Consider the following 20397-nt stretch of genomic DNA (forward strand, 5'->3'; position numbering starts at 1 on the left):
GTGGTTTGTAATGTTTATAGAGATGACAATGGTTGCCAGGGGTTAGGGACAGCAGAGGAGAGGAGAGTGGTGTGATTATGAAGGGATAGCTTGAGGGAGATGCTTATGGATCTATGTAGGTCAAGTTCTAAACTGTGGTGTTGGGTACATGGGTATGTACATGGGATTGATCTATGGCAGTGGTCTCATATTTTTAGTATCAGTATCATTGACACTCTAAAAATTATTGAGCTTTTGTTTCTGTGAACTGTGTCTGTTAATAATGGATTAATTAGTACTGTAAATGTATCTACTTAGAATTTTGCAACTGAAATAACTTCTAGGGAAAAAAAAACACTAGTATTTGAGAAATGAAAATTGTAGACAGTTTTAGATTATGGTTTAGCTGTGTCAGGAGTCAATCTTTCTGGTGTTTTGTCAAACCAGCCAGAGTCTGAAAGAGCGTGGGTCATAAAAACAAGTGTATAATATATTCACAATTTTTCTAAGAATTGTTTTTGATTTAACATTTATTTGCATTGAGATAATCATATAATTTGGCGTTGGGGTACAGAATGAAGCAGGGCAAAGGCTAATAGAGTTTTGCCAAGAAAATGCACCGGTCATAGCAAACACCCTCTTCCAACAACACAAGAGAAGACTCTACACATGGACATCACCAGATGGTCAACACCAAAATCAGATTGATTATATTCTTTGCAGCCAAAGATGGAGAAGCTCTATACAGTCAGCAAAAAAAAGACCAGGAGCTAACTGTGGCTCAGATCATGAACTCCTTATTGCCAAATTCAGACTGAAATTGAAGAAAGTAGGCAAAACCACTAGACCATTCAGGTATGACTTAAATCAGATCCCTTTTGATTTTACAATGGAAGTGAGAAATAGATTAAAGGGACTAGATCTGATAGAGTGCCTGATGTACTATAGACGGAGGTTCATTAAATTGTACAGAAGACAGGGATCAAGACCATCCCCACGGAAAAGAAATGCAAAAAAGCAAAATGGCTGTCTGAGGAGGCTTACAAATAGCTGAGAAAAGAAGAGAAGCGAAAAGCAACGGAGAAAAGGAAAGATATTCCCATCTGAATGCGAGTTCCAAAGAATGGCAAGGAGAGATTAAAAAAGCCTTGCTCAGCGATCAATGCAAAGAAATAGAGGAAAACAATAGAATGGGAAAGACTAGAGATCTCTTCAGGAAAATTACAGATACCAAGGGAACATTTCATGCAAAGATGGGCTCAATAAAGGACAGAAATGGTATGGACCTAACAGAAGTAGAAGATATTACGAAGAGGTGGCAAGTATACACAAAGTACTGTACAAAAAAAGATCTTCATGACCCAGATAATCACAATAGTGTGATCACTCAGCTAGAGCCAGACATCCTGGAATGTGAAGTCAAATGGGCCTTAGGAAGCATCACTACAAACAGAGCTAGTGGAGGTGATGAAATTCCAGTTGAGCTACTTCTAATCCTGAAGATGATGCTGTGAAAGTGCTGCATTCAGTATGCCAGCAAATTTGGAAAACTCAGCAGTGGCCACAGGACTGGAAAAGGTCAGTTTTCATTCCAATCCCAAAGAAAGACAATGCCAAAGAATGTTCAGACTACCACACAATTGCACTCATCTCACACGCTAGTAAAGTAATGTTCAAAATTCTCCAAGCCAGGCTTCAGCAATACGTGTATCGTGAACTTCCAGATGTTCAAGCTGGTTTTCGAAAAGACAGAGGAACCAGAAATCAAATTGCCAACATTCACTGGATCGTAGGAAAAGCAAGATAATTACAGAAAAACATCTATTTCTGCTTTATTGACTATGCCAAAGCCTTTGACTGTGTAGATCACAATAAACTGTGAAAAATTCTGAAAGAGATGGAAATACCAGACCATCTGACCTATCTCTTGAGAAACCTGTATGCAGGTCAGGAAGCAACAATTAAAACTGGACATGGAACAACAGACTGGTTCCAGATAGGAAAAGGAGTACATCAAGGCTGTATATTGTCACCCTGCTATTTAACTTATACGCAGAGTACATCATGAGAAACGCTGGGCTGGATGAAGCACAAGCTGGAATGAAGATCGCAGGGAGAAATAACAGTATCCTCAGATATACAGATGACAACACCCTTATGGCAGAAAGTGAAGAGGAACTAAAAAGCCTCTTGATGAAAGTGAAAGAGGAGAGTGAAAAAGTTGGCTTAAAGCTCAACATTGAGAAAACTAAGATCATGGCATCTGGTCTCATCATTTCATGGGAAATAGATGGGGAAACAGTGGAAACAGTGGCAGTCTTTATTTTGAGGGGCTCCAAAATCACTGCAGATGGTGACTGCAGCCATGAAATTAAAAGACCCTTACTCTTTGGAAGGAAAGTTATGACCAACCTAGATAGCATATTAAAAAGCAGAGACATTACTTTGCCAACAAAGATCTGTCTAGTCAAGGCTATGGTTTTTCCAGTGGTCATGTATGGATGTGAGTTGGACTGTGAAGAAAGCTGAGCACCAAAGAATTGATGCTTTTGAACTATGTCATTGGAGAAGTTTCTTGAGAGTCCCTTGGACTGCAAGGAGATCCAACCAGTCCATCCTAACGGAGATCAGTCCTGGCTGTTCATTGGAAGGCCTGATGTTGAAGCTGAAGCTCCAGTACTTTGTCCAACTGATGCAAAGAGCTGACTCATTTGAAAAGACTGTGATGCTGGGAAAGATGGAGGTCAGGAGGAGAAGGGGACGACAGGATCAGATGGTTGGATGGCATCACCAACTCAATGGACATGGGTTTGGGTGGACTCCAGGAGTTGGTGATGGACAGGAATGTCTCGCGTGCTGCGGTTCATGGGGTCGCAAGGAGTCGGACACGACTGAACTGAACTAGGCAAATAGTTTTGATCTCGTGGATTTCCTAAAAGTGTCTCAGAGTGGCAGCAGTGGCCTACAAGTCCCAAGAACACACATCCCACACATATTGCAAGTTTGTGATACACAGAATTCATTTCACCCTAAGATGCCTGAAATTTTTCATCTGCAAAAGGCTTAATAATAATAACAGTGTCTTTATTCAATATCTTATAATAATCTATGATGAAAAAGAATCTGAGAAAGAGTATATATATATATATGTGTGTGTGTGTGTGTATAACTGAATCATCTTACTGTACACCTGAAACTAACAGAATGTTATAAATCAACTACTTCACGTAAAAAAATAATAATAAATTAACAGCACTTTTCTGTTGAGGTAATTGTGACGATTAGCTGTGAATATGTACGTAGAAAGCTTAACAGTGCTCAGAACTTAGTAAACACATAATAAATATTATCTTTTCTTTTTGCTGGAGTGGTGATTGCCTCTCTTGGTTCTCACTGGATAAGGTTTCTAGATTAATAATTTCCTATAAAATGGAGTACTGTTTTGTTCATCCAGCTTTTTATTTAGATAGCTCAAGCATAAATTTTTCTGCCTCCAGTACTGTCCAGAACCAATGATGTATCTCAACTGCTGTCATTGAGGCTCTTTATTCAGCATAGCTGGAAAGTATTCCATTAGTGGCAGTCATACATGTTTTTGTTCTCTGGTGTTCTTTGTCTTATCTTTTGTTTTCAGATAGTATTGTCCTAATTAGTTAATTATACACAGATTTATTGTGTTAAGTGCTAGCTTTAGTACTGGCCTCTTACCAAATGTGGCACTCCTACAATACAGCAGTACATTAAGGAGTTTCAGATTGTATGACTATACAATAATTAGTCACTACTTGCCTTCTCCTTACTTGCGGATAGCTTAGTTTTGTAGAAACTTGTCAGATGGAACACTTTACTAAGTTAGGGAGAGAACTGAGAGTGGAAACAGAAATTTGAACTGATTGGGAGTAGTGACATGAAGGATACCTCCTGATTATTTATCCCTTACACGGCATTGGTAGTATAAGTAGAGCTTCACCCCGCGCCTAGGATGGTAGTAGTGGTTTAGTTGCTAAGTCATTTCTGACTCTGCAACCCCGTGGACTATAGCCCACAGGGCTCCTCTCTCCATGGGATTCTCTAGGCAAGAATACCCGAGTGGGTTGCCATTTCCTTCTCCAAGGCTTTTCATATATATATTTAGGCACTGGGGACAGAGCAGTGCACAGACGACACAAATCTTCCTGTCTTCCCAGAGATTACATTCCTGTGGAGCAACACACACGGCAAACTAAACCAAGTAGCATGTTTGTCGTAAATGGTATGGAGAAAAGAGCAGAGTGAAAATAGGAACTGCTGTCACTGAAGGTGCTGTATTAAATCAGGTCAGGCAAGGGAATTCCCTGCAGTCTAGTGTTAGGACTCCATGCTCTCACTGCCACAGGCCTGGGTTCAGTCCCTGACTGAGGAACTAAAATCCCTCAAACAGTGTAGCCTGGCCAAATATATATATATATATATATATATATATATATATATATATATATATAATCTCAGGGGAGTCAGGGAAGGTTTTACTGATAAGGTCATATCTGATCAGAGGCCTGAAGGGAGTGAAAGCATGAGCCATATATTTACATATGGGGAAAAGCTTGCTTTCCTTTCAGAGGAAATAGCAAGAGCAAAACTTCTGAACACTTGATATGTTCAGGAAATAAGCTGATAGTGTAGAATTAGCTATAGTAGTAGGTGAGAAGTAAGGAGGAAGTGAAGTATTGATAGAAGAGAGGAAAGAGAGACTGTGTCAGGGCCGGGGACTTACAGATAATCTGGGCCTTAAAGGGACTAAATTGAACTCAAAGTATTAGTGGAGAAGTCAGGGCCAATTAAAGACCACCTTGTTTTAGTTTTGAGCAAACAAAATTTAGTGTATAGGCACATAATCTGAAACCCCTTAACACTTTTCTTTATTACCTTAATACTTTTATTTATACTACTGATAATTGAGAGTACTATTAATTAGCAAATTTTAATTGTAATTTGTGTTGCACGACTGTTTGTTGATTTTTTTTTTTTTTTAAAGATTCGGTTCTATGAACTAGTGAATCCATTGAGAAGGGAAATCTCTGAACTACAAGTGAAAAAGAATGACCTGGCAGAAGAATTAAGTGCAAACAAAGGTCAACTGAAACAACTGACTGAGGTTTGTCTAATTTTGATCCCTGGTGGTAAGAGACTCCAAGGAGGTCTTAAGATTTGTGATAAGGAATATAAAAGTCAGTGATAGAAAAATGGGACTTGACCATGCTGACTGCTGTGATTCTTCATAAGTAGTGGGAAGGAGATGAGACTGCAAATAGCCATCTTAAAGACTGATAGGGTACATCCATGATACTGACCTATAATCCCCAGCTGAGTGTTTTGTTCTTGTAATTCATTTCATTCTGAGTTCTTCATTACAGATCCACCCTGTGGATGATACGAAAGGGAGCTGGTCCATTTATTAGTCATTTAGTCTCTTAATACAGTTACTTCCCCTAATACCTGTTCAGAGCACGTGCTCTGATAATAGCATCCATCCCTGTGAGGCCTGATGCCATGCCAGGTGCTGACAGGGGTGAATACAAGTGTCTGCCCTTCCAGAGTTCAAATTCTAGTAAGGTGGAGTTATATCTTAGATGAGATCTTGACACTCATTTTTTGTGTGACCTTGAACAAGTCATTCAGTGTTTCCTGCTCTGTCAAATGGAGAAAATAATCTTATTTTTCCATTCATTCCATTGAAGTGCCCACACTTGTGTTTCAAAGTAAAAATGTGATTTTTAGTAAAGTTGCATATAAATAGCTATTTTGTGTCCTACTTCAAGGGCAACTTTTACCAAAGACCTACTTTCCAGAAATAAAGTATTGTGATTTAATTTAGATTTTGATGCTCTGATTTGTAGCACTATTAGTGCTGGATGGAATCTACTTCTGTTGTTAGTATAGAGCCACTGTTGCAGGCAAATGAAGGCTCAGCTTCCTTCTTCTGGTAGGAGCACTGAAGTCATCAGGAGCGATGCCACACAGTGTGGCGGTTTTTTTCTGCTGCTAACCTACCACATTGTTGTGCACATTTAGAAAGATAGCTCTTAATTTAAAAAAAAAATTTGCATCCAGAGTCACAATAATAAAGGACAAAGTTCTAAGGCCTCCGTTTGTCTTCTAACTAATTTTGCAGCCTTGAGCAAGTCATTTACTTTCCCTTGTCTCTGTTAAATGGCCAGGGTGGTGGTGGCGGCGGTGGCACAGGGTTTGTCAGGGACAAGGCAGACGCGTTTTCAGACTTGGTTCTGCCACACTTTATGGTACCTCAGCATCCATCAAGGACTTCTTGTATTTCAGAGGGAGTCTGGAAGAGCTTTCTAGCCTCGTTTCTATCAAACCACCTCTGTTTTAAATCACTTTTGACATTTGGGGATTCTACAAGTGATTTCTCCTGAACAAAGGACTCTTCGACCCCCCCAAAAAAGAGTCCTGAATCTCTAAAATTATCATATTTTTACTGTATGGTAAAGCAAGTCTCTCTACTCTCAAGGGTCAGTAATGGCATTATATCCCAGATTTTAGTTTGTTTCAACCTTACTAATACCTTTAGTGTTTTATTGACATGAAAGCATAGATGATTAACACTGGTTTCATTCATAGGGTCCCTGAGTGTTTTTAGTACACTGATAATTCTTAAACACAGAAGCAGTTTTGTTTGTGAACATGTTCAGGTTCTCCCGAAAAAACAAAACCAACAGGATAAATAAATGTTTATAGATAGAGATATATTTTAAGAAATTTGCTCACATAGTTGTAGCAGACTATGTGCAAACTTATGTGCGTGTATGCTAAATCGCTTCAGTCGTGTCCAACTCTGCACCCCTATGGACTGCAGCCCACCAGGCTCCTATGTCCATGGGATTCTCCAGGCAAGGGTACTGGAGTTGGTTGCCACGCCCTCCTCCAGGGGATCTTCTAGAACCCAGGGATCAAACCTACGTCTTTTACATCTCCTGCATTGGCAGGTGGGTTCTTACCACTAGCGCCACCTGGGAAGCCCCTGTAGAGGCTTGGCGAGTCCAAAATCTTAACAGCGTAAGCAGGCAGCCTGGAAATTCAAGAGAAGGTTGCAGTTTGAGTCCAAAGACTGTCTGCTGACAAAATTCCTTCTTATTCAGTCTCAGTTTTACTAAGGCCTTAACTGATTGGATGAGGCCCATATGGGAGGTAAACTGCTGTCCTCAAAGTCTACTGGTTTAAATGTTAATCTCAGCTTAAAAAATGTCTTCACAGAAACATCTAATATAATGTTTGACAAAATATTTGGGTACCATGGTCTAACCAAGTTGACATAAAAAATTAACCATCACTGAACCTTTCCATCTATAAGTTTGCTTCTTAAAGTTTTACCACCTTTCAGCTAAAAATATAATCCTATGTCTTAAAACTCTTTCTGAATTTCATACTATAAAGAGAAAATTGAATCACATTCAGGAAAAAGCAGTTAATGCCTTATCTCTATAATAAAAGGTCTTAGAAACTCAGAGAATATGGTTTAAACATAATGGAATTACTTTTGTATTGAAACCACCCTTAAAGTTAGATTTTCTGCTCTGTGAAGGGCCTTACCCAGCTTACGCAACACAAAGAAAACATAGAATGAATATTTTTATTTTATTTATATTTTTTATTTATTTTTTGGCTATGCCATGTAGGATCTTAGTGGGATTTAGTTTCCTGACCAGGAATCGAACCTGAGCCCTCTGCAGTGGAAGTGCAGAGCCTTAACCATTGAACCACCAAGGAAGTCCCTAGACTGAATATTTTAAATGAAAAGTCAAACCAGCAAGGACCTTTTTTTTATAAGGGTATAGTGAATCAATGTTAATATTTAATGTTAAAAGAAATTTTGTTTGACACTATTTTGTGGAGGTTTATTTTTTGAGGTGGTTTGTTAAATTATTTACTGCTTTGATATTTGGGGAATTCAGAGATACTAGTTTAAGTTTCATCTCTGCAGTTTGATGATGGTGTGATGATCTTGGATAAAGGACTTAGTCTTCTCTACCCTTCCCTTCAGTTCCCATGATAAAAATACAGATGAGAATATGTAACTCTTCCCTCATTTACATGGTCATTATTATGAGAATAAAATTCAGTGAATAAATATTCACTATACATCTGTTATGTGCCAAGCATTGTTATAGGTATGTGGGGTACCTCAGTGAATAAAACAAAGATCTCCAGCCTTGTGAAAATTATATTTTAAAAGGAGGGCAGGGAAACAAACAGTAAACATATTAGAAAGGAAGCACAAAGTAAACTATCAAATTTACAGACAGCAAAGTTTTTGAGGGGTAGAATACTGTTACCAGTAAGGCAAATTGGAGGACCATCTCAGAAGACAAGTAAATATTATAACCAATGTGTTTTCTTTTATACATCTCATAGCTTATGATCCCCAAATTAGCACATTCAAAATTGATTAGCATCCCTAGAGAGTATAATTTTTTTCTGTTTTATTATGAAAGTTTTCAAGCTATAGATAGCTAGAAAAAAATTTACAGGGAACACCTAATTTCTGCCTGATAATTTATACTTACCTTAATCTGTCCATCCACCAGTAATATTTATTTTATTAGAAATTGCCAGATTTTTTTTTTATGTATCAGTAGTTCCTTTATATTGTTGGGGAATATTTAATTGTATGGATATATTCATTCTCCCTTGATGGGTATTTGAGTTATTTCCGCTTTGAACCCATTATAAGTGAAGCTGCCCCAGACTTTTGAACATTGGCTTTGTGTGGACATACATTTTTGTTTTTTCTTAGGTAAAATTTAAGAGTGATACTTTTTACTTCTAGATTTCTATTTGTTGTTTATTATTGTTTTTATTGCTCTGGTATTTGTTTTTTCATTATGAGCATATTTTCCTTTATACCACTGAGAATAGTTAAAACCTCTACTTGAAAATCTTTCTGTGCCAATTCCAAAATCTGGGTCACCTCAGAGTTGGTTTTTGTTGATTATCTTTTCTTTTAAGAATGGGTCACATTTTCCTGTTTCTTCAAAGGTCAGGTAACTTTTTAAATTGTTTATTTAAATCATAGAGTAAATGTAGATCTGAATAGTACAACTGCTATGTTGGATAGACTGCATTTTGACAGTTACTGATGTTTTTGTTGTAGCAGGAATTTAACTGATTTATGCTCAAGCTGTATACTATGTCTCTTGGGCAGCACATGAAATTTCAGTTGAGGTGGTTTTTTTTTGGCCTAAGTAGGACTGCTTGGGTCTGTCCTACATATATGTTGTTCAGAGGTCAGCCAGATATTTGGCAGAGATTATCCACAGAATAGAGTTCCCCTTCTTTGTCTCTAGAATTCCCTCCTCACTTTAGAGCATCTGAGTTACCCATACTCTGTTTTCTGCTTCTTCAAGCTAAAAAGATGAAGGATTTTCTCTTATACATCTGTCATCTTACTTGGCACGTGGTAGCTCTGCCTTCCAGCTAAAAGGCTTTTTTTTTAAAAAAAAAAAAAAAGAGAGAGAGAGAGACATGGGGAAATTCACCCAGTGCTGTTCCATTCTTCCTCTTATAGATTATATCCCTCCAGAATCTGCCTGATTTGGGTCACTTTCTTGTGGGTTCAGGTGGTTGTTTTATATTTTGCCAGAATTTGAGATTGTATTGCCAGTAGGGTTGGTCAGATGGGGACTTACAGATTCATCACCAGAAATGGAACCACCTTACAATTTTGTCTGAAACACAAGTGAAGAAAAAGAAAATAGATTCTGTGCATGTGAAATATTTGGCTTTGAAACCCACTGTTTTCTCTAAAAAGAACCTTGGCTTTGTTAGAGAGTCTTTCAACATTTTTAACTTTGTACTGACAGGGGTGATGACTCATGAGGCATTATTTGTTGTTGTCCCGTCGCTAAGTAGTGTCCAGCTCTTTGTGACCCATGGACTGCAGCACACCAGGCTTCCCTGTCCTTCACTGTCTCCCGGAGTTTGCTCACATTCACGTCCATTGAGTCTGTGATGCTGTCTCACCATGTTATCATCTGCCGCCCTCTTCTCCTTTTGCGGTCTTTCCCAGCATCAGGTCTTTTCCACTGAGACAGCTCTTTGCATCAGGTGGTTGAAGTACTAGAGCTTCAGCTTCAGTATCAGTCCTTCCAATGCATATTCAGGGTTGATCTCCTTTAGGATTGACTAGTTTGATTTCCTTGCAGTCCAAAGGAAAGTACCACAATTCGAAAGCATCAATTCTTCGGCACTTAGCCTTCTTTATGGTCCAACTCTCACATTTGTACATGACTACTGGAAAAACCATAGCTTTAACTATGCAGACTTTCCTTGACAAAGTGATGTCTTTGCTTTTTAATATGCTATCTAGGTTTCTCCTAGGCATTATTAGGGGAAATATTAAAAGTAAAATAAAATACATCACTAGACCTTGAACAAAATGTACAGTTTTGGACATTGTGACTTTGGTTGTTTGCACATCTTATTTATTAATAATTATTGAATTCCTTATATAGCTATAAAGTTCAGAATTTAGAAACTAAACTCTGGTATTTGGGCAACTGAGTTTAGTATCTGAGGACATATAGAGATTAAGATGGGTCAAATGAACCCCAACAGCTGGGGAAAATGTAATTGAAGTTCATAGAAATCACAAAATCATGAAATCACATAAGGTGAGGATTGACTTGCAAGAGGATAAACTCAGGACAAATACAAGAAGGTAGTATTATTTCATAGAACAGTTCAGTTCAGTCACTCAATTGTGTCCGACTCTTTGTGACCCCATGGACTGCAGCCTGCGAGGCTTCCCTGTCCATCATCAACACCCAGAGCTTCCTCAAGCTCGTGTCCATTGAGTTGGTGACACCATCCAACCATCTCAACCTCTGTTGTCCCTTTCTCCTCCCACCTTCAATGTTTCCCAGCATCAGGGTCTTTTCCAATGAATCAGTTCTTCACATCAGGTGGCAAAAGTGTTGGAGTTTCAGCTTCAGCATCAGTCTTTCCAGTGAATATTCAGGACTGATCTCCTCTAAGATTCACTGGTTGGATCTTGCAGTCCAAGGGACTCTCAAGAGGCTTCTCCAACACTGCACTTCAAAAGCATCAGTTCTTCGGCACTCAGCTTTCTATAAAGAAACTCTCACATCCATACATGACTGCTGGAAAAACCCACAGATATGAGATGAGAAACTGATTAAGAAATGTAGTAGAATGTGATTTTTTGACCTTTAAAAAATAGAACATAAAACAAGTAGTAAATTAATAGAAACTTAAAAGAGGAGGCAACAGTTGACAAACATAAATGCCTCAAAAGTGACAGGATCATGACAGTCCCATGTGTATTAAGATATTTTTTAGTTATGTCTCTGAGTTTTATAACTGGGAGTTAAGGAAACAAACTTTCCACTCTACTAAGACTGTGGGATTAAGTTTGTCTTTTCCAAAATGATCTTAATTTTGTTGACCACATGGTGGCAGCATATATCCATTGATTTCTGTAATCAGTTTTGGGCTGCTCAAAAAATACTGTCATTGCCAGAGCTTTACTGTGTTACCTTATTTTCCTTTATATTTCTTATTTCATATCTGTTTCCTTAAACCAATCAAATACTATGTCTTCCTAATAAAACTAAGTTGATCTATAACTGGGAGATAGAATTTTAAGAAACAAACTTTTCTGGCATAATATGCCAGATCAAAGGTGTCTCAGTTATTAACCCTGATATCATAATTATACCTAACAGATACATTCAAAGATGTTAAAGCCCCACAAGTACACACTTAGTTATACTTTTATTCATATATTCTGCTACCTGGTGGCATATATGAGATGAAAAACTGATTTAGAAATGTAATAGAAGCTGATTTTTTGACCTTTTAGTAGATTTCTTGAATTTTCTTTCATTAATTTTTTCTACATCTTTAGTTATTTGGAAATAATATCTATTGTAGATACTAACACGGGAAAATAAGGCTCATCTTTTACTTCAAGTTTAGAGTCTTTATGGGTCAGTAACATAGTCTAATTATAGCATATTTTTAGCTGTTACATATGTGAACTTGTGTATAGTACTTAGTGTTCTCATAAGTGCTGTACTTTTATTTTCTATTTATGAAATCTCTTTGTAACAGGTCAGAATTCTGGTCTAGTGCATGTAGTTAAGCTATTTGCAGCTGTTATGCTATTGTAGAGTTATTTTCAGCATGCTTCTTTCATTTCAAAAGAAATAAATGTTAATACTAATAAGGCATTAATGAGTCTGTGTGGAATGACATTAAGTTTCATGTTGTTGTTTAGTCCCAAACTTGTGTCTGAATCTCTAGTTATCCCATGGACCATAGCCCTCCAGGTTCCTCTGTCCATGGGATTTCCCAGGCAAGAATACTGGAGTGGGTTGCCATTTCCTTCTCCAGGGGATCTTCCCAGACCAGGGATCGAACCCACATCTCCTGCATTGGCAGTCAGATTCTTTACCACTGAACCACCAGGGAAGCCCAAAGTTTCATAAGGAAATTATGCAATATTTTTCTCTTATGAGAGCTTTGGTAACTAGGAAGCAAAAGTGTTTTGTTCAAGAGAACTTCCTTGTTTAGGAAACATAGTTACATTTGTTGAGAAAACTTCTGCAAGATTACCTTGAGGCTCATCTTAAGTATTCATACCTGAATAATCCTGTCTTTATTTGAATGAAAATGAAGCATTTCATTAATGATACATACTTGTGATTCAGGTTTTTTTTCATTTCAGGGATTACTTTAACTGTTTGTTTTCTGAAGTTTCTGTTTTATCCTGTCCAAAGATGAATTTAAAATTCCCTTGTTAGATACATGCTATGATGGTACTCATCAGTTATAATTATTTTAGAGTATCTGACAAATTCATTCAGTTCAGTTCAGTCGCTCAGTCGTGTCCAACTCTCTGCAACCCCATGAATCGCAGCATGCCAGGCCTCCCTGTCCATCACCAGCTCCCAGAGTCTACCCAAACCCATATCTATCGAGTCGGTGATGCCATCCTCTGTTGTCCTCATCCTCTGTTGTCCCCTTTTCCTCCTGCCCCCAATCCTTCCCAGCATTAGGGTCTTTTCCAGTGAGTCAACTCTTCACGTCAGGTGGCCAAAGTATTGGAGTTTCAGCCTCAGCATCAGTCCTTCCAATGAACACCCAGGACTGATCTCCTTTAGGATGAACTGGTTGGATCTTCTTGCAGTCCAAGGGACTCCCAAGAGTCTTATCCTACACTGCAGTTCACAAGCATCAGTTCTTCGGCGCTCAGCTTTCTTCACAGTCCAACTCTTACATCCATACATGACTACTGGAAAAAACCATAGCCTTGACTAGATGGACCTTTGTTGGCAAAGTAATGTTTCTGCATTTTAATATGCTGTCTAGATTGGTCATAACTTTCCTTCCAAGGAGTAAGCATCTTTTAATTTCACGGCTGCAATCACCATCTGCAGCGATTTTGGAGCCTCCCAAAATAAAGTCTGACACTGTTTCCACTGTTTAACTGTGTAGATCATAACAAATTTTGGAAAATTCTTAAAGAGATGGGAATATCAAACCACCTTACCTATCTTCTAAGAAACCTGTATGTAGGTCAAGAAACAGCAGTTAGAATATGGAACAATGGACTGGTTCAAAATTGGGAAAGGAGTACGATAAGCCTGACTATTGTCACTCTGCTTGTTTAACTTATATACAGGATATTTCATGAGAAATGTCATACAGGCTGGATGACTCACAAACTGGAATCAAGATTGCTGGGAGAAATATCAACAACTCCAAATATGCAGATAATACCACTTAATAGCAGAAAGTAAAGAGAACCTAAAGGGCCTCTTGATGAGGGTTGAAAGAGGAGAATGAAAAAGCTGGCTTAAAACTCAGCATTCAAAAACCTAAGATCATGGCATCCAATCCCCGCATTTCATGGCAAATAGAAGGGGAAAAAGTGGAAGCAGTGACAGATTTTATTTTCTTGGGCTCCAAAATCACTGTGGACAGTGACTGCAGCCATGAAATTAAAAGGTGCTTGCTCCTTGGAAGGAAAGCTATGGCAAACCTAGACAAGATATTAAAGAGCAGAGACGTCTCATCCCTTTGCCAACAAATGTCTGTATAGTCAAAGCTATAGTTTTTCCAGTAGTCATGTATGGATGTGAGAGCTGGACCATAAAGAAGGTTAGCACCAAAGAATTGATGCTTTTGAACTATGTTGCTGGAGAAGACTGTTGAGAGTCCCTTGGACTGCAAGCAGATCAAACCAGTCAATCCTGAAGGAAATCAGCCCTGAATATTCATTGGAAGGACTAATATTGATGCTAAAGATCCAATACTTTGGCTATAAACTTCTCTGTATCAGAGGATGAGATGGTTGGATGGCATCATTGACTCAATGGACATGAGTTTGAGCAAATCCTATGGGACAGTAAAGGACAGGAAAGCCTGGAGTACTGCAGTTCATAGGGTTGCAAAGAGTCAGACAGACTTACAACTAAACAACAACAACAATCAAGAAACATAATTAAAGAGAAGAGTTTTAGAAAAACAAGGAGAAATTAATAAAAATATAATAATGATAGGAAAGTTTATAATGTACTTCCTTCTGAATTGAATATATCTTATAGACATAAAAATGAGTCAGGGCTAGAAGAAATGAGGCAATAATTTTGATTTACTTGTTATAATAGAGTTTAAAATTCCTTGGCCAGGGGATAATCTTTTTTTTTTTTTTTTAATGTCAATGAAGGGAATTCCCTGGCTGTCCAGTGCTTAAGATTTAATTCCTCCTAGGGGATCTAAGATCCCATAAGCTACACAGGGTGGCCAGTAAATTAATTAATTAATTTAATTCAATGAAAAGTTTACAAAACTATCATGTATATACTTGGCTACATAGTAAAAGATTTAAATGTTAAGGACAGATTTAATAGTTCCTATTTTTATTTTAATTCAGTAGTGGTCATTTAAAGGGGACTGGAAATAAATTTGGAAATTAAGAAACTTTTTTTTAGGTCAAAAGTAATAAACAAGAAAAACACTTTTTAAATCATAGAGTAAATAAAAATATGAAAACAAGAACATTTTACATCAAAATCTTTTAGACTTATTTAAAGCTGTGCCAGAGGAAAATCTATAGCCTTAAATTACCTTTATAATTGAAGAGAAGGATGGAAAATAAAAGCATATAGTAGTCAATTTTAGAAAGAGAAAAGAACAGTAAAATAAGGAGTTTGCGATTATTGGACATTAATTAATATTGCATGTAGCTCTGTGGTGACAGTCTTAAAAACTGAAAGAAATGTCCCAACAAAATGTAGATTACCACACTAAGTAAAAGTGGAGAACTTGAAGAGAAGAATTACTGCAGAGGTATTACACAGTGAATTCTTCAGTCACTAGTCGTGTCTGATGCCTTGTGACCCCATGGATTACAGCACGCCAGGCTTCCCCTTCCTTCACCATCTCCCTGAGGTTGCTCAAACTCATATCCATTGAGTCACTGATGCCATCCAACCATCTCATCTTCTGTTGCCCACTTCTCCTGCCCTCAGTCTTTCCCAGCACCAGGGACTTTTCCAATGAGTCGGCTCTTTGCGTCAGGTGGCCAAAGTTGGATCTTCAGCTTCAGCATCTGTCCTTCCAGTGAATATTCAGGGTTGATTTCCTTTAGGATTGACCGGTTTGATCTCTTTCCAAGGGAAACAGTAAGTAAAGGTATATGATTAATGAAGTTACCAGATTCGCCAGACTTCCCAGGTGGCACTGGCAGTAAGGAACCTGCCTGCCAGTGCAGGAGACATAAAAGATGCAGATTCAATCCCTGCATCAGGAAGAACCCCTGGAGAAAGGCTTGGCAACCCACTCCAGTATTCTTGCCTGAGAATCCTATAGACAGAGAAGCCTGGCAGGCTACAGTCTATAGGATCATGAAGAGATGGACACGACTGAAGTGACTCAGGGCACGTGCTCCAGGTTCACAAATATATTGCCCTGGTAGGGTCAGTTGATTTCTATAAGGATAGCTGATTCCAGTTTGTTAAAAGTTGTCGTTTAGTCGCTAAGTTGTATCTGACTGTTTGCAACCCCATGGACTACAGCCTGCCAGGCTCCTCTGTCCATAGGATTTCCCAGGCAAGAGTACTGGAGTGGGTTGCCATTTCCTTCTCCAGGGGATCTTCCCTACCCAGGGATCGAACTCACATCTCCTGCACTGGCAGATGGATTCTTTACCATTCTGTCAGCCAGGAGGCCCATAATTTAACTATACCAAACTAGTACTGAAAAAGATGGAAAGCTCTGAGAAAGATAGTACAAAACAAATCCATCAGCCATTTTTACTTAACGACTAAAGTTGCAGAAATTCTAAATGCTCAAAAATGAATTCTAGCATTTTATCAAAAGAATAGTGCTTTATGTCTAATACAGTATATTTTAGGACAGAAAGAATAAACTGTTGCATCAGCAAGTTAAAGAAGAATACCCATTTAATTGTATCATTAAATGAGAAAAGATTATAAAATTCAGTGAACATTCCTAAGAAGGAGACTAAGTATTTACTTTCAAAAAATGTTAGCAAAATACTTTATCCTAAATGGCAAAACTATAGAACTTTTTCTGTAAAAATCAGTAACTAGACACAAACTTGGGTTGTTTATTATTATCTAACATAGTCTTGGAGGGCCCTAGCAGATGCACTAAGAAGGAAAAACTCTCCATGTAAACTTTTGAAAGGAGATTAAATTTTTTTTCTGTTAGAAACCACCTAAATTTAATGCAGAAATGTATAAGTGATCAATAGCATTTCTTTAGGTTTAGAGAAATAACTGGTAGAGATGGACTTGGGGGAAAATAATTAACTCATGATGCAGATAGTAGGCTTATATGAAGAGGACTATTAAATTGTATTGTTGAACCTGGAAGCACCATATCTTAGGAGAAAAAGTCATAAAAGTAGCATTTTTCCCCATATTAATGTATTAATTAAATTCAGTTATTCTGTATCCCAAGAATTTTCTGATTTTCTGTATTTGATTTTTTTGGTGGAAGACAGATAATTCTGTCCAAGGATTGGGCTTGAATAAATGATTTTGGCTTATATGAAAAAGTAAGTGTTCTGGAATTGCCAAGAAAAATGTGGTGGAAAAAATTGAAAGGAAGGGGACGTTGAGATGCTTCTCCTACCAAGATCCCACTTTATACTTCAAAACTAAATGTAATATTGACATAGAAACAGATGTCAGTAGAGCAAAATATAGAAATAGATCTAATTATTTACTACAATATTTGGCAACAAACATCTGTCTAGTCAAAGCTATGGTTTTTCCAATAGTCATGTGTGGATGTGAGAGTTGTCCTGTAAAGAAAGCTGAGTGCCGAAGAATTGATGCTTTTGAACTGTGGTGTTGGAGAAGACTCTTGAGAGTCCCCTGGACTGTAAGGAGATCTAACCAGTCCATCCTAAAGGAGATCAGTCCTGAATATTCATTGGAAGGACTGATGCTGAAGCTAAAACTCCAATACTTTGGCCACCTGATGCGAAGAACTAACTCATTGGAAAAGACCCTGATGCTGGGAAAGATTGAAGGCAAAAGGAAAAGGGGACGACAGGATAAGGTGGTTGGATGGCATCACCGACTTGATGAACATAAGTTTGAGTAAGCTCCAGGAGTTGGTAATGGACTGGGAAGCCTAGAGTGCTGCAGTCCATGGGGTTGCAAAGAGTCAGACACAACTGAGTAACTGAACTGAACTGATTTACCACAATAGCCATAGTTCAATTCAGTTGAGAAAGAATATTTTTTAGTATAAGGGTCCTAGCACAAGTGGGTGATACTCATCTGTTAAAAGAAAAGTTGATTGTCACATTTTATACTATATACATGTATTAATTCTAGTTGGATTAAAATTTTTCAAAGGAAACCTAGGCCATTACTTCAACAATCATGCCAATTTTTAGCTCAGGGTCCACGTGCCTCTAGGTGGAATGGGAAAAACATTATTTTCACTTCTCACCGAAATTTAGAGCTTTAGTTATAAATGCCACAGTAGGTTTGTCCCTGCCTAGAGCTCTGTCAGCATTAGAATTCAGGTATTTTCCTATCACAGTGTAGTTACCACAAGTATCTTTAGAGATAGGCTCATCACTATTCCAACCCTAGCGTAGTTGTTAGACTCCTCACTAGATCTTATCTTAATGCAGTAAGGGAAAAAAGGTCATATGTCGGGCTTCCCCAGTGATCCAGTGGTTAAGAATCTGCCTTGCAGTGCAAGGGACTCTGGTTTGATTAAGATTCTAAGTGCCACAGAGCAGCTCAGCCTGGGAGGTACAATGCCTGAATCCACGCTCTAGAGGTTGTGAGCTGCGCCAACTGAAGCCCTGGTGCTCTTCTACAAGAGAAGCCCATACACCACAGTGAACATTACCTCCCACTCACTGCAGCTAGGGAAAGCCTAAGTGCAGCCACAAAACGCCACACAGCCAAAAAGTCTTTTTTTTTTAAGACAATAAAAAGACTCAATTTTTCAAAAGAACATGTATGACTTTAAAAAATATTTCAGTAGTTTTACTGCAGTATGCAATTAATACTTGAATGACATGGGGTGCTGACCCTCTGCACAGTTGAAAATCCGCATAGACCTTCTAGTCAGCCCTCCCTACCTGTGTTTGGACACAGATTTAAGCAATTCTGTGTTTACGGATTCAACCAACCACAGATCGTGTAGTATTGTAGTATTTATTATTGAAAAATATCATCATGTAAGTGGACTTGCACAGTTGAAACCTGTTAGTTATTCAAGCGTCAGCTGTAATGTGTTTCCTTTGTAATTCTGCATTATTTTTATTTTTGATTTTAGAAACTTTAGTCTCCGAAGGGATTCACAGTTGTCACCAGATTGCTAGTGGAGTCCAGGGCACAGAAGAGTCTCAAAAATTCCTAATTTATATGATTATTAGCAGTACTTCTCAAACTCTAATGTAAATACAAGTCACCTGGGGATCCTGTTAAAATGAAAACTGACAGAGTAGTTCTGGGTTGGGGCCTGAGACTGTTCATTGTTAGGATGCCTCCCAGCCTGTGCCCCTTCATGGACTGAACTATGAGTAGCTAAGTTTTGGACTGAGTTGTCCAACATAGTGGTCACGGCCACTTGAGGCTATTTAATTAAAATTTATGTTCTCAGTTTTACTAGCCACAGGTGGTTAGTGACTAGCCTATTGAATGGTACAGATGTAGAACATTGTCATCGTTGCAGAAAGTTCTATTGGACAGTGTTCTAGAGGTTGGAGTAGTCTTAGCCAAGACAGAGAAACAAAAAGCTTTAAGAGAAAAAAGTAAAAAGGAAGCCACAGGCAAAGTTTAATATTTAAAGAACACATTTGGTACAAAAATTGGAATGTAGATGATCCAAAGTTAGTATCAGTACTGCTTAAAGCTCTTAGAAATTAACATGAAAAAGACAACCCAATAGAAAAATAGAGAAAGACTATAAATAGATATTTCACAGAAAGTACAGATCCAGATGTCCAGGTGCTCAAACTAACTAGCATTTTGGGAAATATTATACAATTAAAATAACAATGAGAACTCAGGTTGGCAAAAATGGAAAAGGTCTAATATCTATGTAGGTATAAGAGAAAAGATACAAACATTGCTGGCGGAAAAGTGAACTGCTGTAATCTCTTGGAAAGACATCTGGCAGCATCAGTTAAAATGAAAAAGAAGCACTCCTCAGTGCAACAATCCAGTGGCGCTCGAACCTTGTCCCATGGAGTAAAATACTAACATGTAAGACTGTGCACAGGGAGGTTTCCTGTAGCAGGTGCTGGAAGGGGAAAGGAGGGACAGGAAACAATAAATTCTAGTCAATAAAACAACAAGAAAATGGTTACATAAACAATATACAGTGCACACTGGAATTTGACAAGAGAGAATTGGAGAATATCAGTTATTTTAGGATTTACCCAAGGAACCTATCTTCCCATTTGTGTTGTTTTCATGAGTATACGAATATGGAGAAGAAGAGGGAAAAATGCATGTTATATAACGTGAGTCACCTGAGGATGCAGATGGTATATCAAAGAGAAGAGAGGGAGGAAAGAGATTAAAAATATGAAATTTCCTTCTCTTTAACTAGTATGTAGGATAGTTCCACAGTATATATCAGTTGCTCAGTTATGTCTGAGCAAGTAAGGATGTATGATGCAACAACAGGTGACTTATTAATGGTAAAAGAAAGTCACCTTTGCTTTACTAGTAAATTGTCATAGTTATTTTAAATACTTCCACAGTTTAAATGTGCACAAAAAAATTTATGTAAATAATTCTTAGTGACTCCATGGACTGTAGCCTGTCAGGCTCTTATGTTTATGGAATTTTCCAGGCAAGAATACTGGAGTGGTTTGCCATTTCCTAC

At 38.0% G+C, this 20397-nt stretch overlaps 1 protein-coding gene and 1 non-coding gene across 5 annotated transcripts in view; one reads left to right on the forward strand and one right to left on the reverse strand.

The window, feature by feature from the left end:
- PIBF1 (progesterone immunomodulatory binding factor 1) overlaps nt 1-20397 on the forward strand; it is a 228876-nt gene that overhangs the window by 21996 nt on the left and 186483 nt on the right. For all 4 annotated transcript variants that reach the window (XM_004012184.6, XM_042254938.2, XM_042254939.2 and 1 more), the window contains one exon: nt 4994-5113. In XM_004012184.6, coding sequence (XP_004012233.3) covers nt 4994-5113 — 120 coding nt within the window. The remainder of the gene's footprint in view (nt 1-4993; nt 5114-20397) is intronic.
- TRNAG-UCC (transfer RNA glycine (anticodon UCC)) lies at nt 7671-7743 on the reverse strand. Its single transcript has one exon. It is a non-coding gene; the product is annotated as a tRNA-Gly (tRNA).

This window comes from Ovis aries, chromosome 10, assembly GCF_016772045.2.
Source record: "Ovis aries strain OAR_USU_Benz2616 breed Rambouillet chromosome 10, ARS-UI_Ramb_v3.0, whole genome shotgun sequence".
NCBI classification, from domain to species: Eukaryota; Metazoa; Chordata; class Mammalia; order Artiodactyla; family Bovidae; genus Ovis; species Ovis aries.